This window comes from Eptesicus fuscus, chromosome 13, assembly GCF_027574615.1.
Source record: "Eptesicus fuscus isolate TK198812 chromosome 13, DD_ASM_mEF_20220401, whole genome shotgun sequence".
Lineage (NCBI taxonomy): Eukaryota > Metazoa > Chordata > Mammalia > Chiroptera > Vespertilionidae > Eptesicus > Eptesicus fuscus.
In genome coordinates this window covers 62,437,636-62,461,895 of record NC_072485.1, presented here as the reverse complement: position 1 = coordinate 62,461,895, position 24,260 = coordinate 62,437,636, and the positions used below count along the sequence as shown (strand labels likewise).

General features: G+C 40.4%; 1 protein-coding gene across 1 annotated transcript in view; it reads left to right on the top strand.

Annotated features, from left to right (window-relative positions):
- The first annotated feature begins 436 nt into the window (after positions 1-436).
- The window catches only part of MPPED2 (metallophosphoesterase domain containing 2), a 165,255-nt gene continuing 141,431 nt past the window's right edge, over positions 437-24,260 (top strand). The window contains exon 1 of the mRNA XM_028156702.2: positions 437-564. Within this exon, the coding sequence (XP_028012503.1) occupies positions 437-564 (128 nt within the window). The remainder of the gene's footprint in view (positions 565-24,260) is intronic.

The window sequence follows — 24,260 nt, the reverse complement described above, 5'->3', positions numbered from 1 at the left end:
ATCATTTATAGTTAGACTCCATGGCAACTGGGGATATGGCCCTTCTGTAATTCATGTTAAGTGCCATAATTATAATTAAAGAGGAAATCTTCGTTTGAACACCATTCAAATGATTTGCTAGCGGCCAGCGGTGTCACATGGAGTGTGATGTCCACTCTGAAGTGCTCGCAGGATAGAGAGTTGGAAAAGGTTGTATCCACGAGACAAGCAACACATATTGAGATTTTTTTTCTGGAACCAATTTCATGTCCGGGTGTCACAGTTGAACACCCTCTTTTTCTTTGTTCTCATTTTACAATTTTTTTTTCCCCCCAGAAACGCACAGCAGTATTGATGAGGAGATCCTTGGGTTCAGAGGTTGGCTGAAGTGCACCATGCCTGCTTCCATCCTTCGCTCCGGAAAGTTGTGAATTGCTCATGCCTATAGAGAGGAAGGATGGCACATGGGATTCCTTCTCAAGGCAAAGTTACCATATCGGTGGATGAATACAGCTCTAACCCCACCCAGGCATTCACGCACTACAACATCAACCAGAGCAGATTCCAGCCGCCACATGTACATATGTAAGTATCGCTCATGAACTTTTAAAAACTAGCCATCAAGAAAATAGACATAAAATAAGAAAGTCACTGATGACTTCTGCCGGGGAGGATAAAAGACCTATGATTCTCAAAACAGATGCTTATCTGTGGTCCCCAATATAGCTTGGAGGAATGCCCTACATCTGTGTAACACCTCAGATTGTCAGAGTACTTTCAACCACAATTTGATTTTCAGAGCCTCTCATGGGTGGTGGTAGGTTGCCCACATTTTATGGGTAACATCGGAGAGGTTAAGGTGTTTGCCTAATCATGTCATACAGTGAATTTTGGCAGAGACCCCTCCTGATCCCCTAGCTCAGTTTGCTTTACGTTGTATTGCTTGTCTCCATGAGGAAATATTTCTTGAAAATTTCTAGTTTCCCCCCTTACCTCACCTTACCACCCCTTTACATCCAGCTGGGGAACAAAGGTCTAAGGGATGGTGGAGCACCTGATTCCAGGAATTGTACTTTTCTCTCACTCCCTACTACTGTTTGAACCAAGTGCGGTTTAAACTGTTTCAGGAACAAAGTGTGGGAGAAACCAGGAGGCAGGATTTTGCAGCACCTGGATGCACACCAGCGTTTTTTCTGTTCCTCGGCCACAGGATGTGCGGGGCTTTCAGCAGATGGGGCAAAAGGTCGCCATCTCCCTTGTTTATTCAAGGCCTGGTGCTCATTCTCTATGGGACCCTTCCAATGGCTAACATGCGTCTTTCATAGTAGGACTAAACCTCTTTGAAATCTATTGTATAGTCAAGAGAGAAAGGAAGTTAGGGCTCTGTTCACTGTTTTTGCCATCCCTGGCAAATTGGACTCAGGGCATGTCTAAGTCACAAGCTCTTTTTGTTTTTTTAGTAATGGTTTTATTCGGGCATTTAAAAAAATAGTGGGACCGCCCCCCCCCCCTCAAAACACACACACACACACACACACACACACACACACACACACACACACACACTCAAATTTAGAAACACTAACCAAACAAGATCTTTTTCTTGACTACTTGGATATTAGTGTATAATAGGATGTTGCTTTGCAAGTATATCCAGTAGAACCACTCAGTTTCCATGTGATGGGATTTCTAACGAAAAAGAGAAAGAAATCCTTGTAAATGGTTTGTATGCTAAACTATTTCTGAGAATTTGATACTTGCTTTAAATCGGAATATATTCATGATTATGAAGGATTGCTAGCATGATTTTAAGGAAAAGTTTTAAGGTAAATCATATTTTTTTTTTTGTTAAAATGGTTTTTCCGAAGAGTAACTGTGTATTCATTTCAAGATTTCTTTTATTCTCCTATTTCGAATAATTTCTTTTTCTTCAAATATGTGACAGGATTTGTGGACTTTGGATACTTTAGCTCTGTTTTGCTGGGGTGACATTTTGCATTAAAGAATTGCAAAGTACTTTCTGGATTCTGTTCCCTTTTAGGCAAAAGAAAGTATGTTTTGCCCTAGATTCTGGGAAAATGACTGACAGGGAATCTCAGCTTAGTCTTCACTTATTTGTAGCCATAAGATTCCTCTTCTGAACTGTGGATACACAGAGATATTTTAAAGGTCATTTAACCTTAGAACTGATCTGCTTAGATCTAGCCATGAAATATTCGAAGGACCAGATTATACCTTTTTTGAAAAAAAGGCTTGACAAATGGGGTTTGTAATGGTAGCCTGGACATCTGGGGAGCCCTTTTTCCAGATTGCCTTCCTACCTTTGAGTAGAGGATTCTTCCGTGGTCTGGGTCCAGCTTGCTTTTTCATCTTTATCACCCACTGAGGGCTTCCAACCTGAACCCTTTGCTCCAGCAGCCACACAAGTTGGCTCCCTGTCACCTGAGCACACCCCGAGCCTTTCCATCTTGGTGCCATGCTCAGCTCATCAAATGCCTCAGAGCCAGTTCAGGCTGCTCTACATCTATGAAACCTCTTCTGTCTCTCCCAGTCCGAACTACTGTGCCTTCCCTGGCCCGACACATGTGCTCCTAGTCTCTCTCTCTCTCTCTCTCTCTCTCTCTCTCTCTCTCTCTCTCTCTCTCATCTCTGTTTCTCTCTCTCTCCCCCCCCCTCTCTCTCTCTCTCGTTTATTTCTTAAAGGCAGTGATTGAATAGGTAACAGGTGTTCAAGAAATACTGATTGATTGCTCAATCCATCCATTGATTTGATTTTTGTGCATTGAGATAAGAAATTATGTTTGAGATTTGGAGATTTTCATCGGAATTTTTCTGAGCTGTTTTAACATTGTGAGTGTTTGAATGAAGGTATGCCTATTTTCAAGATGTTGACCCACCTTTTCCTTGCCTTTACTTTTTCATGTTTCATGCCTTGGCAGTGACTGGGCCCATGCTAGGCATCCAAATATCTTGGTGAAATGTGCTAATGTTACATTTCTGTAATTTTTTAAAAAAAAGATTGCTCTTAGTCCAAATAGAAACTTAAATTGGCTGGAAAATATCCATAAAATATTTAGTCTAAAATTTCTTCAGTTTTTGTGTGTTTTTTTTTGAAAAAATTTTTAAAAATATATTTTATTGATTTTTTACAGAAAGAAAGGGAGAGGGATAGAGAGTTAGAAACATCGATGAGAGAGAAATATTGATCAGCTGCCTCCTGCACACCCCCTACTGGGGATGCGCCTGCAACCAAGGTACATGTCCTTGACCAGAATCGAACCTGGGACCCTTCAGTCCACAGGCTGATGCTCTATCCACTGAGCCAAACCGGTCAGGGCTTTTTTTTTTTTTTTTTGAAATTTGTAACATGTCACGCAGAGCTTTGCTCCTCTCCCTGAAGATACTTTGTCTTTTCCACTTGAAATGTTACTCATTTATTTTGCACAGGATTCTTAAAAACATTTGTTTTCCTTTTTCACTTACAACTGAGGCCTATGATGACCCATGGCAGATCACCTGGATTGGAGTTGCAATCTAGCTTCCTTACATGATCCATGGTTTTCTTTCATGCAGCCTTTTTGGGGTTTTCTCACCATAATTAAGGATGAGCTCACTTCCCATTTAATTCAGTTAGTCTCATCTCAGCTTTGTGACCCCTCCTTGGTCAGCTTACTTCCTTTCTCCAGTCCTCAGTCTACTCATCTGTAAACATTTGCATCAAATGATAGTTATGGATCTTTCAGCTCTGACATCCTAAGATGAAGATGGCAACCAAGACAATAATTATTTGCAAGCTGTTGCTTTGCGGGGAATAGACACGTAAGACCTGCTCCCATCTTCGTGAAGCCCATCACTGATTTCAGAGCTGTTGTTCAACTGGCTTTAAGAAGTTTACTGCTTGGTCTTGGTTTGCTGCCACCAAGCTTTCTAAAACCCACTGGCCTACATCTCTGTGATGTAGAGAAGTTTTTTACAAAATATTTTTTAATTATTTCAGAGAGGAAGGGAGAGGGAGAGAGAGATAGAAACATTAATGATGCAGAGAATCATTGAACGGCTGCCTCCTGCATGCCTCACACCGGGGATCGAGCCTGCAACCCGGGCATGTGCCCTGACTGGGAATCAAACTGTGATCTCCTAGTTTATAGGTTGATGCTCAACCACTGAGCCATGCTGGCCAGGCAGGAAGATTTTTTTTTTTTTAAAGAAAGCAATCCTATGTGACCTTGGGAAAGAAAATTAAAACTCAGCTGGAGTGAGCAGGGCAGAATTTAACCCAGAATTTGTGTGCCCCTCTTACCCAGACTCTTGAACACACTAATAGGTGCGCTGATTAAAAACCAACAATTAACAGGGCTTTATTTTTCTATCACCCTTTCATCTTTCCCAAGAAGACTGTTGAGAGAATTATTTAGTATTTAATGACGGTGGGAGGAGCTGCCAAAGGAGCCAATGTAGGTTTGAAAGCACCGTACTGATTTTGTATGTTTTTAATTATCTGAGGCCTTATAAAATACTAGGGGCCCAGTGCACTAATTCGTGCACCTTGAAAGGAACTGTGGGCCTCGAGGCTGCAGTGGGCAGAGGGGCAGGTCTTGGCCCATCCTCTGCGCCCCCACCCAGTCCCTCCTGCCATGGCCCCCAGTCCCCTGTCTGCGGGCAGCCCCGATCCTGCCGCTACTACTCCCTCACGCTGACAGCACGGAGCAATTGGGGCCGGCGCCAGCAGTGGATGTGAGCGGAGCTGGCCCCGATTGTCCCTCAGGAGCAGGGGGAGGTGAAGAAGCCCTGAGGGGCGATTGGGGCCGGCAGCTGCCGCTTGCACCCGCTGATGGTGTCAAGCGACCGGGGCCGGTGCCGGGTGCCGGCAGGGGGTGTGAGCGGCAGCTCCAGCACTGGCAATGGGGGCGAGCAGCAGCTCCGCCGCCGGAAGCAGGAGCGAGCTGTGGTTCTGGTGCCAGCAGCGGGTGCGAGTGGGGCCGTCGCCCGCAGCGGGTGTGAGAGGCGGCTGCTGGCCCCAATTGCCCATCGGGAGCAGGGGGAGGTGGAGAAACCCAAGGGGCATTCGGGGCCGGCAGCCGCTGCTCGCACCTACTGATGGTGCCGAGCGATTGGGGCTGGCGCTGGGTGCCGGCAGTGGGTGCAAGCAGCGGCTCTAGTACCGGCAGTGGGTGCGAGCACCAGGCAGGACCACGGCGCACGGGAGCAAAGAATTTTCAGTAACCACCAGAGGCTTGCTCCGATGACAGCGACTGGTATGGTGCCTTGGTCTGGCGCCCCTGCTCACCTGCTCCACCAGCCCGCTGTGGCCAACGCCCGCCATGTTCCACGCTCTGCCGCCTGCTGCCTGCTGCCGATGCCTGCCATGTTTCGCGCGCGCCCCCTAGTGGTCAGCGCATGTCATAGCGACCAGTTGTTTTGTTCAGTTGTTCCGCCGTTTGGTCTATTTGCATATTAGGGTTTTTTATATATATAGATTACCAGAACTTTTTAGTAGAGTGTCCAACCATCTCAGTTTTGCACTGAAAGTCCTGTGTTCTGAGAGACCCTTAGTCCCACACTAACCAGGCTGATTGGTCACTTGCTTAATTCCTCACCTTTTTCTTTGAGGATTGGTTGTTAAGAAGATCAAAACAAATTTTATTTTCAGTCTTAGTTAGTTACTTTATTTGCGTATATCTTTGGCTGTCAACACCCTTTGAGTCTTCTTTTTTAAATAATTTATTTTTCAGTTATAGTTTACATTCAGTATTATTTTATGTTAGTTTCAGATGTATAGGATAGTGGTTAGACAATCATATATGACCTTACAAAGTGATCCTGGGATCTTACTTAGCTCTGGTTCTTTTGACTTGTTTTGGGAGACACTATAGTACAGTGGTGAACATCTCCAGTGGAATCAGATTGTTGGATTTAAAACTGGTTGCACCACTTACTAGTAGTGCAACCAGACACAGAGAAATGTATCCACGTTTCTGGTTTTTTTTTTCACTTGTAAAATGTGGACAATAAAGTAGTGCCTATCTCAAAAGGTTACTTAGAAGGTTAAAAACAATATTACTCGTAAATTCCTTAGAGGAGTGCTTAGTGCTTGGTTATACTCAATAAACGGTAGATATTGTCATTAATGGTTGTTTTATAAATTCTGCATTTGTTTTTTTAATTGTAAGTTGTTTCCATTCATTTTGAAAACCAGTAGAGTATAAATAAAATGAATAAATAAATAAAAAAATAACTCCCTGGTAAGTGTTTTCCAGCAAACTTTTCTGGGTGGGTTGGCAGGTATCCTGATTTTTCACATCAGAGCTTGGAGTGTCTCACCTACCTTTAATTGCTCCATGGGAGTGACAGTCCCAAGAGAGAAGGAATCCAGTGAGCTGTGTGTTGCTTCGTTGTTCTCCAGGGTATCACAGTGGCCTTCCTTCATGTGGGCTGGTCTCAGGTCCTTGTAACCGCCCCCAATGCCTTACACTCCCCACTTGACAGAGGTTAAAACAGAAGCATCAAGAGTTAATCATAATAACCAGGGTTGAGTGCAAAGGGTACAGCTTGAGCAGGGAAATGAGGACAACATTCATATAGTGGCTGAGAATGAGATCTGAAATAATAGATCTCTATAAATGCGGATCCCACCAGTTAGTTACAGGCTTGGTTTAGGTCACGATGGACATATTACTGAACCTCAGTCTTCTCATCTGTAAAATGGGTTTAATGACCCTTTATAATGGTTGTGAGCATTAAATGAGATGATGCATATGACATATAATGGCTGAAAGATAGCACTTGATAAACAGATGTTGGGATAATATTTATGGTCTTTTCCACTACTTGGTGAGCATGAGATAATGGTTGGTTAATATTTTTATTTCTGAACTGCTTGGTGGTATAAAACCTGACAGTGACTTATGTTCTTGTTGCTTTGTTGAACTCTATAGCATGTCAGTGTTTAATTGGGCATTTTGATATGAAGCATTTAGGGTGTCTGGGTGATCATTCCATGCCAAAATTCTTAAAGGATTTTGTTTGTTTGATCTGAAGTTTCATTCTTATGTGGTAGGAAGTAAATATTTATTTCAGGGCAGTATTAGATATCCTGAGGTACAAAAACAAAATTACGGAAGAGCGTTACAGAATTGTGTTATTTGGTTTAAAAAAATATGAAAGTGTGGAAAGATAAATACCAACATTACTGATGATCATGTAGGGAATAAATTTGGGAATGAATTTGCTAAAGGAGTGTTGGATAAAAGGCCTTTCATTTTTTACTTTATATACTTAACAACTATGTAATACTTTTTTGATGAAAACATTTTTTAAAGAATGACAAAAATATAATTTATCTACAAGTCCTTCTGCTTTGTCTGCAAGATATGCAATAAAAGCTCCCTCTGCTGCAAATCTACTTACTTTGAGCCTCACTTCCTTTGGTGGTACCAAGGAATAAACCAAAGGCTATTCGTGGTTCAATACAATTCACCTTGCTCGTGTGTGGGAAGTTGAGACAAGTGCCAAGGATGCTGCCTACTTCTTATCTTAGTCCGCTACCTGAAGTGGAATTTTTTAAGAAGTACCTTCAAATGCATTTTTGGAAGCTGGCATTCTATAGTATCAGTGAATACACAGCTTGGTGTAGGACACTATTTGATGGTGTTTAAGGGAACTTGGATTCTAGTCCTGACTTGACCACTAGTTAGGTCTATGATCCTTAGAAATTTGGGCTTCTCTGAATTTCAGGTTCCTCCCCAGCTATTGGAATTGATACCCTTTAGCATCAGACCTTCTCACTCTGGCAGTTTAGGATTTCTTTTATGTTTTATCTTTTCTTCAGTCTACTTGAAATTAAGAACACAAATCTCTCATCATTAGTGATATTCTGCAGGGAAAGAATATAGTAGGGAGGCATCATAGAGATATGGTGGAGGGAGAAGAAAAATGACCCCTAACTCTCAGACAGAGGGATAGTAATATCAATGAATGAATGAATGTCTGGGGCTCTGTCAAATTGCGCTTGCTAAAGAAGGTAGAATTTCATCCTTTCCTACAGAGCTGGGCTGCATTAGCTGTTTGGAAAAAAAAAAAACTCAAAGCATTTTTCTTTTGGTAAGCCACTTTCTCATTCTCATTACAAATGTATCACTGGCCCGCACATTAGCATGGCCATAATTTTTGTTAATGTTTTCAATCTGAAATTCATCATGGAGATGCTGAATGGCCCTTTTAGTTTGCACTCATATATAAACACAGGGTATTTTTCTTTTCCTCTCCCCTTTCTTTTTTAAAATAAGTTTTTTTTCCCTCTATATTCCCTGAGGGTATTGGTCTTTGGTCCGTGACAGTTGACTTTGTTGTACAGCTGACTTTTCCCCTATTCTGTAGATTTCTTTGTTTGCATTCGAGCATTAGAAAGCCAGGCTAAAATCAGACATATCTTTTTTTGTCCATATGGATTTGTTCTTAGAGCCCGAGCTGTATGTTGCATAACTGGTGGTATTTTTTGTTTGTGTTTTTAGTTATTTAACTCTCTGGGAGGGTAAAGAATTCTGATACATAAAGCAGATCCTCTGTAGTATGGTATTCCTGGATTTCAGATTCTGAAATACTTAACCTACATTTATAGAGGTAAAACAAGAATCATAGGGAGAGTGTGACCACCATCGATGGATAGACATATAAAACGAAAACAATCATATCACCTCTGCTTAAGGGTTGAATCTGTATCTTGTTCAAAATACAGAGGTTTTTTTCAAATGTCTTTCATTGAAATGTTTCGATAAAAATATGCAAAATGGCAAGGCAAGCTAACCAGGAAGTAATGTAATGGAGAGTCTGCATTTGAGACACATTTAATTTTAATTTGGAGACTTCAGAGCTCATGAAGATGCAGATTTTAAGATCTAAAAACAAAGTAGCGCCAGTGTACCTACCACATTTTGTATAAAAAAAACCCCAGGTAGTTCTGAACTGTTTTCACAAAGAAGAAAAAGCTCCCTGCGTCTCAGAAGATCTATCCATCAGCTCGTTTTGATTCCTTTGCAGTATTTCCTTAGCTCTCTCCTTCCCATGTCTTTTTCCCCTTTTAGATTTTCATAGCATACTCGAAACTAGACGTTTCAGGAGCTGCTCTGGCATGATTAGGCTATTATTTCAATATCAGTGCGGATAAAACTACCACACTTGTGCAGACCACCATGTCAGTCTGCCGTTTTGTGTGTGTGTGTGTGTGTGTGTGTGTGTGTGTGTGTGTTTTAATGTACAAAGTACAGTTGGAGACTTTGTGTAGAAATACTAACTCTGCAGAGAGGAAACTCGGTTGGATTTATTGGCCCTTGCAGTATTTGGGTCTGCATATTTTTGTTCTATTTTGCTTTGAAGATTTCTTGTTTTCCATTTCTGCCCCTGTAGAAGGATAAATGTATGCAAATAAGAAAATGCATTTTTGTAGGCTTTTTTTTCCCTCTTCCTTACCACAAATCAGGAATATAAGCTCCCCTAGTTGGTTTAAATTTTTGTGGAGTTTTATATTAAGTAGTAAAGCTCTTGACACTAGTTGAAAAAAAAAGAAAGAAAAACTAACACCATTTAATAAAGCAAACAGAGGTAAATTTTTAGTAGTCGATATTATTGACCTTTAAAATTCCACCTGCAAATTAAACCATTCTTGAAGTTCCTCTGTTGGCAGTGGCTTCCTTAAAATATTGCAGGGCCTTACACCATGACATGGACTCTTCTTAGACCCATTTGTTTCTTTGTACAGCTAGTCTCTGAAACCTTCCAGCTCAATAATTCCTGAGTTAGAAAAATATCATTTCCCATCTTGCAGTGGGCTATTTTGGCATTTACGCTGATTGGCTAAGGAAAGTGGCTCACTTGTGGTATTTGGGCCACAGACCAATACATATTGTACACTTAGTTAAAAATGTGTTTTGCACAAAGGCTTAAAAGGCTGAAATTAAGAAAAAATTAAGTCTCCCACCAGCTAAGCAACCTCAGCATGTTTCTCTAATTTCCTGAAAGATTTAGCCTTTTGCTATGACAGAGACATTTTACCAGCTCTATTTTAGGCCTGAGTTTTGGAAAATTTTTCTCCCTTTTGTTTCATTTTGCTTTGCCCTAGGACTTCAAAGATAACCACAGACCCTATTAGACTATATTAGATTGATTTTTTAAAAATCACAAATATCATACCCATTGCTCTTGGTTCTGTCTTATATTTAATGTGTTCCTTTTTTCTTTTTCTTTTTTTAAATTACTAGCTTTTACATAGTAGTCCTGCTTCGATAGGCAGGGTGTGTAATGAGAAGATGCATGTTTTATGGAGAAGAGAAAACTGAGGGTATGTGTGAAGGCGAGAGGGAGGGGGGAGGGCAGGCCTAGCAGACATATTCATTAGCTCATAACTCTTTCTTGCAATTATGATGTCCCTCGTCTTGGGCTTGACTAACACCAGGAGAGTGTCAGTATCTCTAAACATGAGTCAACCGGGAGATAAGATAAACTGCATCTCAGCTTTCTGGGGTATGCATGCTAATTCTACATACCAGCGAATCCAGCATTTGAAAGGATTAAAATACCAATTGTTGATGCATTTGCCTGTTTTGATCTCTGAGAAGGAACAATTTGTTAGGTAATTCAAAACTTTAGGTTTGTGTTTCAGTATTTAAAAAAAAAAAAATCTGCTTGACAAATAGCGAACCATGAACTTGCTTTTGAGAAATGTAAGAATATCTGCAATTGCGATTTCCCAAGGTTCGCCATCTGTTAGTATCAAGGAGCCTTACCATATGTTGTGCTCAGATTCTGACTTTTACAGGTTAACTTGTTTTCACCTGGCTCTTAACCCTCACATTTTGGGCACAGCTGGCAGCACTGAAACCTGTTTTGTCTCAAGCTTAAAGAAGAGAGGAATGGGGAGGGGGAAGCCTTTGGGAAGAAGCAACAGCAGAGTTGGGAAGGCGGTGTTGGCTCCTCAAGGGTATGCATTTCTGACTCTTCCGTAATGCAGTTCAAAGAAGAAACTCATTTTTTTCTCTCTGTGAAATATAAAGGCTTGGATGTGCAGCACAGTGGAGTGAGCCTTGCCCCACCCCCTCGCCCACTGACACCCTGGAGAATTCAGAGGGAAAGAGTAACCCCGTGGGAGGTTGCTTGCCCCACACTGTGAGCCTTGATGGTGGACGGCTAGTCTGTTTTGCATCTGTCCATCTCGACCCCTCCACCACATTAATGGCAGCCGGCACGCTCCACTGTTTATCTTGGAATTTGATCCCATCATCTTGGCAACCAAACTGGGACCTTTACTACTCAGATTGTTTGTCATTTGTTGTTAATTATCTGTTACCATAAATTCTGCACTTTGAGAGAGAAAAAAAAAAGGAATGTTTTATAATATTTCCTCCAACATGTAAGTGGAGCTTCATTTGCTGTGGACAAAAGATGGGGCGGGGGGGGGGGGGGGATCAGCCCTTTTCGGGAATTGATTTCAGGGAAATCAAATGTCCTCATTTTAAAGACAGGCTCGGTTAGATCCCACTACTGCAGCCAGAAAAAAGCGTTGCAGTTCAGCACCGGTCTGTATTGAGGAGAAGCGGGGAATAATTTAACTTCACATAAGGGGTTTTGCCATCTCCTTGTGCCATAATTGTGTTTTGTGTGTGCCAGAGGCTGGAAGTTCCCTGCAGTCGGTTCCTCCCTTTCAAAGGTTATTAAGACAAAGCAGTCCAGAGTGAAAAGTAGCTTCTGCTTACCTGCCTTTACGAGGTGTTTATTTTGTCAAGTGTAGAATGAGAATGGGCTTTCTGGCCATTAGTCGGTTTTAATCATGCCCCCACGCTCTGCAGGGAAGGTTGTAGCACCTTATAAACCAGCAGTGCTGTTTTGTGAGGTGTTGTACCACAGGCAGCAAGAGCCGTGGCTGGACTTAGTATCTTAATAAAGCCATAAACAGAAGAACAGGATAGAGAGAAAGGAAGAATGAATGCGTATATTTTGGAGGGGAGATTTTGGGGAGTGGAGTGGTGGTTGCTAAGCAGACATGTAGACACATTTAAAAATATAAAAAAAAATCACTTGAAGAGTTCCAAAAGAAAAGTATATTCAGAATCCAGTCTGTCTCTCCATTCCCATGCTCCTTGCATGTGTTTATTTATATTCTCTACTATGAGTGTCTTTACCGTGGGGATTATAATAATATATATACACTGAGTGGCCAGATTATTATGATCTCTGAATGCATAATACTCTGGCCACTCAGTGTGTGTGTGTGTGTGTGTGTGTGTGTATTAGAGGCCCGGTGCATGGGTGGGGTCTGGCCAGCCTGGCCAGTGGGAGGGGACATGGGCAGTTGGCCGGCCTGCCTGCTGGTCGAACTCCTGGTCGAGGGGACAATTTGCATATTAGCCTTAGGATATACACTGAGTGGCCAGATTATTATGTGTTCAGAGATCATAATAATCTGGCCACTCATTGTATACTTTAATAGGTAATGGTGAAGGTTATATTAGATGATACTTAGTGCTTAGGAAAGAACTGAGCACAGTATCTCAATGCTCACTGCATGATAGCTATTATTATTAAGTACAATAATTAATAATACATGCCATTAAGTTTGGTGTGTCTATTTATTCTTGAGAAGTGTTTCTCCCCGCCTCCAGCTCTTAAAGTTTTTCGGTTCTCCCAAGTGATTCCCACACTAGGAGGGAAGAATTGAGTCTGTGTTAACCTTCTGTTAGCCAGGGCACGGACTTAATAAACACTTATCTCAGTTTACTGCCTTCTGCCCGGGACAGTGGAACTCTGAAAGACGTGCCTTTTACCAATGTTGTGGATTTTGCTTGGGTTTGCTGCCTTTGGTTTCCACGGAACCAGAAAATGTTCTTCCAGGTTCATAAGGACTCATATAGTATTGTCCCTGAAATAAAACACCATTTCTACATATTCTACTTCCATTTCTCTCTTACTTCCTTTCTCTCTCTCTCTCTCTCTCTCTCTCTCTCAGTGCTTTTTTAAAGGGAGTAAGGGAGGTGTATGTGAACCATTTTAGAACACAGATTTTTTTTTATTGTTGACATATTATGGATGTCCCCCATTTTCTTGTCCTTTACCCCTGTCCAACCAGCTCCTCGCCCCACCCCAGGCCTTTCCCACACTGTTGTCTGTGTCCATGGGTAATGCATGTATGCATATATGTTTTTTGGTTAATCTCTTCCTATCCCCGCCCCACCCCCATCCTCTCTGAGATCTTTGATTCTGTTCCATGCATCCATGCATCTGGACCTATTTTGCTCATTAGATTCCACATATAAGTGAGATCATGTGATATTTGTATTTATCTGACTGGCTTATTTCACTTAGCATAATCTCCAGGTCCATCCATGCTGTCACAAAGGGTAAGAGATCCTTTTCTTTGTATAGCCTCATTGTATTCCGTTGTGTAAATGTACCACCACCTTTTTATTCACTCATCTACTGATGGGCACATGGGTTGTCTTCTAGTCTTAGCTACTGTAAATAACACGGCTATGAACATAGGGTTCAATTCTTTCCAATTGGTGTTCCTGGATTCTTAGGATATATTCGCAGAAGTGGGATCTCTGGGTCAAAGGGCAGTTCCGATTTTAATTTTTTTGAGGAATCTCCATACTGCTTTCCACAGTGGCAGCACCAGCTGTATTCCCACCAGCAGTGCACTAGGGTTTCCTTTTCTCACATCCTCGCCAGCACTTGTTGTTAGTTGATTTATTGATGGTAGCCATTCTGGCAGGTGTGAGGTGATATACCTCATTGTAGTTTTAATTTGTATTTATCTGATGATTAGTGATGTTGAACATTTTTCTCATGTCTAGTAAGCATTTGTATGTTATCTTTGGAAAAGTGTCTATTCAGGTTCCTTGCCCATTTTTAATTGGATTGTCTTTCTGGTATTGAGTTGTATGAGGTCTTCGTATATTTTGGATATTATCCCTTATCAGATATATCATTGGCAAATATGTTCTCCCATACAGTGAGCTCCCTTTTAATTTTGTTGCTGGTTTCTTTTGCTGTACAGAAGCTTTTTGGTTCGATGTAGACCCTAAGAAATCCTGCTTGCCCCACCCTGCATCTTGATCTCTGCTGAGGAGGCAGAAGCAGAGGCCATGCCTATAGGTCTGAACAGTCTCAGGCAGCATCAATGATTGACTTTTCGGTGGGGCCATTCCCCCCACTATCCAACTATGTTTCCTCCTCATGGGAGAACTGATAGACACTCCAAGCTTCCAGCAGACTCCACCAGACTGCATACAAGGGGTTCCATCTGGATGAGGTCAGGGAAATATTCTGGGACAGACTGAGATGTGTGGCGCTTGGATGGGGGAACACACCCACCATCTTCACTGAAATCTGAATGGCACCTCCCTTGACAGGAGACCTAGAGGTCGCATCCTCCTGATTCTGCCCCAAAGCCCTTTCAGAAACAGCCTTTTCAGTAATTAAGTCTGGAAGGCGGCCAGAAGGCAGAGATGGATGGAGATGGATACGTAGTGCTTGTGATGTTTGCTGATCCACTTCAAGGCCCCATGCTGCTAACAAACCCTCTCTAGGGCACAGCCTGGCCCCTCCTGTGCACAGCCAAGCTCTGTGGAGGCAGCCACAAACCATGGATCGCTTGAAGCTTCAAACACATTGCCAAGAGCAAAACGTGGGCAGCTTCTGACAGTGGCTAGCACCAAATTACCTCCCAGGAGGCCCAGAAATGGCATACAAAATAGTCAGCCTCAGTCAACATAAGAGCAAGATCCAAAGGGAGCTGCTAGGAGGTACTAAACACTGCCCAGATGAACTCCACTTTGCTTTTTGTTTTGCATTATTTTCTTTATTTTTTATTGCTTTGTTATTGTTTTTGTCTCTCTTTAGTCCTTCATACTCTTATTTTTCTTTTTGCTTTTCTTACTCTAGTTTCTTTTGTACTTTTTCTTTCTCTTATTTTTTCTAGTTTTTCTTTCTCCTTTTTATTTTCATGTATTTTCCTTCCTCCTTTCTTTTATGCAATTTTTCTTTCCTATTCTTTGTTCTTATTTTTTTCTTATTATTTCTTTTCATATTTTTTCCTTCCCTTTATTTCTTTGAGTATTTTTCTCTTTTGTATTATTGTCGTTCTCTTAACTCTTTCCTAATTCTCTTTTCTATAGTGGTTGTTTTTATTGTTGTTGTAGGGGACTTTTATGTTTTTGTTTTGTATTGTTGTGTTTTGTCTTGTTCTGTCAGCACCTGCATAACAGTTTGTACGACATTTTTGGGGTTGAGCCTCATAGTCAGCCAGCCTGAATGGAGAACCCACCTATGAATGGGACAACAATTAAGACCCAATTACAATAGGAGAGCCCAAATAACCCACACAAGGGGCATTCCTAGAGCATCCAGCTCAGGAGATCAAAGAGACTGCAACACTGGGTCCCACAGGACACCTACTTAAAAAGGCCACCCCGCAAAGACTGGGAGGCATAGCAGTTCTATCTAATACATGGAAACAAGAACAAAGGGACAGCAAAAATGGGGGACAAAGATATAATTCCCAAATGAAAGAAAAGAACCCCCTGAAAAAGAGTGAAATGAAATGGAGGCAATCAATTTATCAGATATAGAGTTCAAACTAATGGTTATAAGGATGCTCAAAAACTTAGTGAGAATTACAAGGAACTTAGTGGAAACTACAACCATGAATGAGAACCATTTAGAAATGAAGGCTACCATATCTGTGATCAAGAATACACTGGAAAGATTTGCTCTTAAGCATTGCACACTTTACTGGAGTAGATCTGAATGATCCTACTCCTTTGGAACAAACGTAGTGATTACTGGTTTCCAATTGTATTTAGCTTTGGGTTGGAATTTGAAAAAATGAAAACCTAAATAAAATAGATGAAGTTCCCTGACTATTCAGGTGAATACACAGGGGAAAAAAAGAATACACTGGAAGGAATTAAAAGTAGACTGAATGAAGCAGAAGATCTAATCAGTTATTTGGAAGACAAGGTAGAACAAAACACCCAATTAGAGCAGCAAAAAGAAAAACAAATTGAAAAGCAGAATAGTTTAAGGGAACTTTGGGACAACATGAAACATAACAACATCTGCATCATAAGAATGCCAGAAGGAGAAGAAAGTGAGCAAAGAATAAAGAACCTGTTTAAAGAAATAATGACAGAAGACTTCTCTAACCTGGTGAAGGAAATAGTCATACAAGTCCAAGAAGCACAGAGTCCCAATCTAGATGAACCCCAAGAGACCCACACCAAGACATATAATTAAAATGACAAACATTAAAGACAAAGAAAGAATCTTAAAGGCAGTAAGAGAGAGATAGTTACCTACAAGGGAGAGTTCCCATTAGATCAAACATGTCAAACATGGCATGCTTGCATTAGACTGTCAGCTGGTTTCTCAACAGAAACACTTCAGGCCAGAAGGAATTGGCATGAAATATTCAAAGTAATGAAAAGCCAGGATCTGAATCCAGTACTGCTCTATCCAACAAAGCTATCATTTAAAATTGAAGGTGAAATAAAGAGCTTCCCAGCCAAAAAAAAAAAAAAGGCTAAAGGAGTACATTGCCAGCAAACCAGCATTGCAAGAAATGTTAAAGGGACAGCTTTAAGAAGAAGAAGAAATGAAGAGAGAGAGGAACATAGGTATAAAGTAAAAAAGGCAATAAATAAGTTACTAGCAATCATAACCTTAAGTGAAAATGCCTTAAATGCTCCAATCAAAAAAAGACATAGGGTAGCTGAATGCAAAAGAAAACATGATATATATATATGTGTATATATATATATATATATATATATATATATATATATATATGCTATCTACAAAAGATCCACTTCAGAACAAAAGATTAACACAGACTAAAAGTGAAGGGTTGGGAAAAATATTCCATGGAAATGGAAACAAGAAAAGCTGGGGTAGCAATACTCATATCTAATAAAATAGACTAAAAAAAAAAAAGACCATGACCATAGACAAAGAAGGTCACTACCTAACACTAAAGGGATCGATCCAACATGAAAATATAACCGCTGTAAACATAAACACACCCAACATAGTAGTACCTAAATAAAAAACCTGTTGGTGGGCTTTAAGGGAGAACTGGATAGCAATACACTCATAGTATGGAACTTTAACACCCTACTGACATCACTGGATAGATCTTCTAGGTAAAAAAAATCAACAAGGAAACAGCGATCTTAAACAACACACTAGATCAGATGGATTTGATTGATGTTTGCCAAACATTTAATACCAGAGCAGCAGAATATACGTTCTTCTCAAGGACACAAGGATCTATTCAACTACAGCAAAACAACTCAAGAACATTCAAACACATGAAGGCTATATATCATGTTATTAACAATGAAAGGCTTACCAGTGAGATCAAGGAAGAAATAAAAACTTCCTGGAGACAATGAAAATGGACACACAACCCAAAATCTCTGGGACACAGCAAAAGCAATCCTGAGAGGGATCTTCATAATATTACAGTCCTACCTGAAGAAACAAGAAAAAGCTCAAATAAACAATCTAACTCTACAACTAAAAGAATTAGGAAGAGAATGACAAGAAAAGCCCAGAGTACGTAGAAGGAAGGAAATAATAAAGGTCAGAGTGGAAATAAATGACAGAGACTGAAAAACCAATACAAAAGATCAATGAAATCAAGAGCTGGTTTTTTGAAAAGATAAACAACAATGATGAATCTTTAGTCAGACTTATCAAGAACAAATAGAGAAGACTCAAATCAGAAATGAAAGAGTGTAAGTAACAACTCTCATCACAGAAATACAAAGGATTGTAAGAAAATACTATGAACAACTATATGCCAAAGAACTGGATAACCTGGGTGAAATGGACAAATTCCTAGAAATATACAATCTTCCAAAACTCAGGATGAATCAGAAAACCTGAATGGGCTGATAACAACTAAGAATAAACTCAAAATGTATGGAAGACTTAAATGTAAGTTGTGAAACCATAAAAGTCCTAGAAGAAAACATAGGTAGTAAAATCTCAGACATCTCACATATTTTCACTGATACATCTCCTAGGGCCGTGGTCGGCAAACTGCAGCTTGCGAGCCACATGCGGCTCTTTGGCCCCTTGAGTGTGGCTCTTCCACAAAATACCACGGTCTGGGTGAGTCTATTTTGAAGAAGTGGCATTAGAAGAAGTTTAAGTTTAACAAATTTGGCTCTCAATAGAAATTTCAATCGTTGTACTGTTGATATTTGGCTCTGTTGACTAATGAGTTTGCTGACCATTGTCCTAGGGGAAGAGAAACAAAGGAAAAAATGAACAAGTGGGACTAGAACACAGATTTTGATCAGACTTTCGGATTAAGAAATGAGTGTTAAATTAATGTCTCAGACCTTATTATAGTTTGAGTAGGAGAATATGAGACTGGGAGGAGGAGAATGGAGGCTGGCAAAAAGCACCCTTAGACTGCTCTGGGGGGAGGCTGGGAAAAGGATTTCACACTTTGGATTTCTTAGAAGCCATTAAAAGTCGGATGGGATCAGATTACCTGACTGCCCATCTGAAACCTGAAACTCTTGCCCTAAACCGTGCAATTGAGTTAAGCTCCAAATTCAAGGCCTCCCCCTAAGACTGGCCTCTGGGTAAGCCTCATTGTGGATTGCAAAATGATTTCCTTTGAGAGGAGCAAGACTATAGTGAGTTTTTTTATGGCCAATTGAGCCTGTACATTGGTGCCAGCCAGACATTTGGCAGAAGTTAGTGCCAACTTTGGTGATCTGGCCGCTGATTTTTCCCAAGGTCTTCTATCCTGTCTGGATTCGGTTCTGACATTGAAGGAGAAATATATGGTAAATCCAACTTCCTAGGCACGCCCCCTGCATTTTGTATTTTTCATTTCTCCAAGTGGAGAGGTACTGAGAGGTGCAGGGAGAGAGCAGGCTGGTCCCAAACTTTGTGGTTCAGAATGATGTCCACAGCCTTCCCCCTAAATACTATTTCCTTCCCTCCACCTCTGTCACTTCTTTAGGGCACTTCTGATCACCACTCTCTGGATTGGGTGAACCCAGAGTACCTATAAGTAATGCTTTCCCACGGTCACACTTATCATAAATGTATTTTCTAATTGTTTGTGAAAAGACTTTCTTCCACTAGGCTCTACCCTCTATGAAGGCAGCAACTCTCACTTTTTCTTGTATTTTTTTGCCTGCCTCCATCTACAGCAACTGTCGCAGCATCAGGCACACTACACACGCTCCAAGTACCTGTTGAATGAATGAATGAAAGCTGGGTGTGCAAAGATTCAGTATTCTCTTACTGTGTGCTCCCTTGTAATCATTCATTCATTTTGAGAGTATGTGTTTAGACTTGACTTTAAAAAGGATAGCATAAGTCTCCGTGTTTTTTTCAGGATGGAGCTGGATGAGAGAGTATTTCTGATACTCCTATACCACCTCTACAGTCTAGTCTGCCTTCAGCTGACTTTTACATTGACAGTATTAAGCTCTCAGGATAAACATCAGTTTCACTTTCAATTGGATCCTAAATATTTGAATTTCCTATATTGTCCTTTAACTTAGGAAGTATATTGTTTAAACTCCTTGTAAAATGCTCATTTATTGATCCTACTTGAAGTCAACAACTATTGGTTAGAAGTGTGAAATTAATTAGGATATATTTTAGCCCGATTAATGGGACTCTGACTGACAACTACCCTTAATATGTGGAATTTACCGGGAAATGAAGACCATGAAAGTGGGTCTTTTGTTATCATGGGAATCATGCAATTTTATTTTGTACTCAGATGTTTTCTAACAACTTGGCTTGTTTTTTCTTTTGAACTAGTAAGCTCTACAAACTCTTACAGAGGAACTATTTGACAGAAATCTGCAATTTGTGTTAATTACGGATAATACAACATTAGTGTGATATAGTAATTGAAAACCTTTTGAAAGTTTTGATTTAAAGGTAAAACAAATGAAAAGTAAGTATGTAATGGAGTTCTAATTATGGGTGACTCAACTACAAACCTCTTGAAAAACCAATCAATAATAATAAAAAAAAAAAGCCCATGTAAAGTGCCGAGCTTAAGGAAGAATTTTACATGAAATAGAACTTAAAAGAGGGGAGATAATAGGAAAGAGAGGTGTGCATTGCCAGCACTTTGGGGTAGGAAGTTTTCAATTTAGGTGGCTGACTTCTGGTTTTCTCCCTAACTGCCCTTGTGACTGTGTCTCCCAAGGGAAGTGTTGCATAATCAGGCTTCCTGGAGATGCCCTTTGGCTGAGGATGTAATTGAGTTTCTGGACTTGAGTGTGGTCTAGAATGTTGGGGGATCTTTTGGCCTGTAGGTAGAAGCGCTTTGATGGACCTGCCTCTTTGATAGGTTACCTGTAGCTACAGGCAGTGACACTGTTTAGGTAAAGTATGGTTTAGTAATTGAGGAGTCAGTGCTCCTTAGTATACGAAAACCTTACTATAAAATAGGAAAGACACCAAAATCCACATGTGCAATTTAAATGAGCTTGTATTCTGCATTATAAATATGCACCGGATGCCAAGTAGAAAACCGGAACACTCTCTCAGGATGCTGTTAGGGCCAAGCGGAATCTCATTAGGGACAGCTTCAAAGATCAGTTCCTCGTGTCCATAAAAACAAGTGTAAATTATCTGCTGCGCGCCTGCTGTTAGCAGTTGCGGTGTTGCATTATGCATGATCCCGGCCTGCACAGAGGAGACTCGGGCTGCACGGAGTTCTGCAATAGATGTGGGGATTTCTCCATTATCTATATCTATATTTATATATATGTTTTTGGTGCTGAGTCCTACATTTTGGAAATTTATTGGTGTGTTTCAGTTAATGGAGGGTGACATATATAACCTGCTCCTACATTTTTTGATGAATTGGAGTCAGTTCACAGAGGCATGATAAGGCTCTGAATTGTTTATATGAACAACCAATCTACTCCGATTTATGTATTTTGGTTGCTCACATGTGGAGTCAGATTAGGGGGCCTTGAGTGCATTCAAGGCACATAGAATTGGGTGCATTTGTTTCCACCATCCTCTCCCTCTTTTTGGTCACTTCGTTAGATTTCAGAAATATGTGTGAACGCGTAGTACATTAAGGAAATGTAGTCGAGTTTATCATACAAGGCTAAACTAAGTAGCTTTGGAATAAATGCCTAAGGGTCTGGAATATGTTCCTGAGCTTTACTGTGTGAGGAGATAGAGAAGCAGTACAGTACAGTGTTTAGGAATATGAACTCTAGAACCAGGTTGCCAAGGTTTGAGTCTTAATCTTCCTCTTATTAGCTGTTTGACTTTGGACAAGTTACTTAACTTCTCCGGGTTCTCATTTGTAAATGAGGCGGGGGCGGGGAGGGGGGGGATTAGTACCTACCTCATATAGCGGTTGTGAGTGTTAAGTGAGTTGATATATGCATAGTACCTAAAACATTTCCTGGGACACAGTAAGTCCTATCAGAGTGTTGGCTCATATTGGTATTATCCTTGTGATCAGAGAACAGCTTCCACGACAGCTGGAAATGATGGGGGATGGCACCCCCAGAGACTGAGGTTATATGTGTGCTTGAGTGCACACATACTCGAGGCTGAGGGCAGGCAAAGCCAGTAACGATTGAGGTGAATTGGGAAAAGCCATTAAAGATATAAAATACGTAGTGGTTGTGTATCTTTCTGGTCCACATAACCCAGGGAAATAACTATGAGATCTTGGGGTGAGGGTAAAAAGTATCAAGACAGAGGCAGCTGCTGCGTTCCTCTGGCCAGAGTAGAAGAAAGTGTGTGTAACCTCTCCTTTTCCCAGTTGTTTCTCAGAGCCTAGAACAGTGATGGGCAACCTTTTGAGCTTGGTGTGTCAAACTTCGCCAAAAAACTGAGCATAACCCGGGTAGTGTGTCACTTTGAGGAAAAAACATTATTTCGCGATATTTATAATTTAAATAACATAAATGTATAATTGTTATGTATAATTGTATTTAATAAACCAAAAACTAAATATTTAACTTACCTGCTTAGTGACTTCTTTGTTCATCCGTCAGTCGGTTTCTTTTGTTGGTCTTGATATTATTTAGCTTGTGTGGGGTGCCGTGAACTAGGATAAGTGAGGGGGAGGGGGAATTCTTGAACTAACCTGCCTATTAGTGACTTTTTTGTTGCTGAATTTCATTGGCTAAATCTTCAATTGAAGGTTGGTATTTTGTACACTTCAGGCCCAAGCAAGCGCTACTAACTTCATCTGTCAATCTGTTTCTTTTTTTGGTTTTGATATTATTTAACACTGAGAATAAGGCCTCACAAAAGTATGTAGAGGGAAAAATTGTGAGTAAAGCCATTGCTATATTTTTCAGGGTGCTAAAAGTGTCTGGTAGTCGGTTCCAGGAACTCCAAATTTCCTGTTCGTAGTGGCACTCCTCTTGATTCTCCAAGCAGCACCTTTCCAGATTCTCGAGCTTTGACCTCAAGTCAACAAACACCTGAGCCCAGATACTGTCTTGAAATTCTGCAAGTTGCATCTCCAAATCATCAATTTGCATCCATTGGAAACCATTTAATTCAAACTACTGTAGACTACTACATCAGGATACTTAATTATTTTCATGGTCTGTTCTAGACTTCTAAATTGACTAAATCTATCACTAAACTGGTCAAGTAACGAGTCTAAAACATGCTGGTACTTCATATGCAAGAGTTCCATTTCATTTTGTACAGCTGCACTGGCCTTCTCAAAATACTTTTGTTACTCGAGGAAAATACTTATAAAGTTTTAGTTTCTACATCTAGCTTGAAAATTTTAACTTTACTTTCAAAAGCTTTTATGTATCCAAACATAACGTCAATACTTTTGCCAAAACCTTGTAACTTTAAGTTCAGTTCATTAATATGAACAGAGAGATCTGTAAAAAACATCAGGGTGTTGACCCACTTATCCTCATTAAGCTGAGGAAAGTTTCCTAGATCCTTATCGTCAAGGAATACCTTAATTTCTTCAAAGCACTCCACAAAGCCCTCAAGAACTTTGCCTCAGCTCAGCCATCTTACATTATTGTACATCAGCAGTCCACTGTAGGTGGAATCAACCTCCAGTAAAAGTGCCGAAAATTCTCGCTTGTGAAGGGGGCGAGCAGCTATTAAATTAACTATTTTTGTAACAACTGACATTAAGTCATTTAAGTCAGTGAATCCTGCCTTGGCACATAAAGCCTTCTGATGGATAATACAATGAAAAGGCACAATCGGATGTCCAATAGCTTCTGTAAACAATTTGACAAATCCGACTTTTTTCCCCACCATATTTGGTGCCCCATCTGTCGTCACTGACACAACTTTAGAGATATCAATGCTTAGGTCACGAAATGTTTGTATAACAACCTTACATATTTCGCTTCCTGATTTACTTGTTAACACTGATACTAACTTTATCAACTCTTCTCTCATTGTGAGACCATCAGAATATCGACCAATAATGGCCAACTGAGCATGTGATGTGACATCAGTAGTTTCATCAAGAGAGATCAAAAAATATTTACACTTCCTTATGTCTCTCTTTAATTGATGTACGTTTGTGTTCAGTCTCATTATTCAGTCTTTTATGATATTTCTACTGAGTGGTAACTCAGATATTCTCTTAATAATTGCATCTTTATTCTGCATATCGTGAAATAGAACTGGTGCACATCTTAGGAGAGTTTCTTTAATAAATTCTCCCTCACTGAGCGCTTTTCCATGCTGAGCTATAGAGTGAGCAATGCTCAAACTTGCAGATGTTAAATTTGTAGAGCCTTTCATAAATTTAAGGATGGAATTAGATTGTCTCTTATAAAGGTGTAGCTGCCTGGAAATGTATTCCTTCCTTTCATCCTCACTTTTTTCCAAGAGCTGGGAATGATTAGTTTCAAAATGTCTATTTATATTCCACGTTCTGCTTACTACTGTTTCAGTACATAGAACGCAAAATGATCTGCCATTTTTTTCTATAAAGCCATACATCTCGGTCCATGTCTCTTGAAAGGGTCGGCCACTGCTACTACTACTTCCTTTACTTAACCTTAGTTTTTTATTTTTTGGGTTTCCATCAGGGGGGCAGTGACAGAAGATAGAATTATAGATAGCTTGTTAGGCCTGCAGGCAATTAGGGGTTAACTAGCCTAACTAACCACAAAATGGTGCCTATAACTGTCTTTTAGGAAAGGGCAGGGTTAATAAGCAGAAATAGGGGTTAATAAGGATGCACAACAGTAATAGTGGTGAAATGG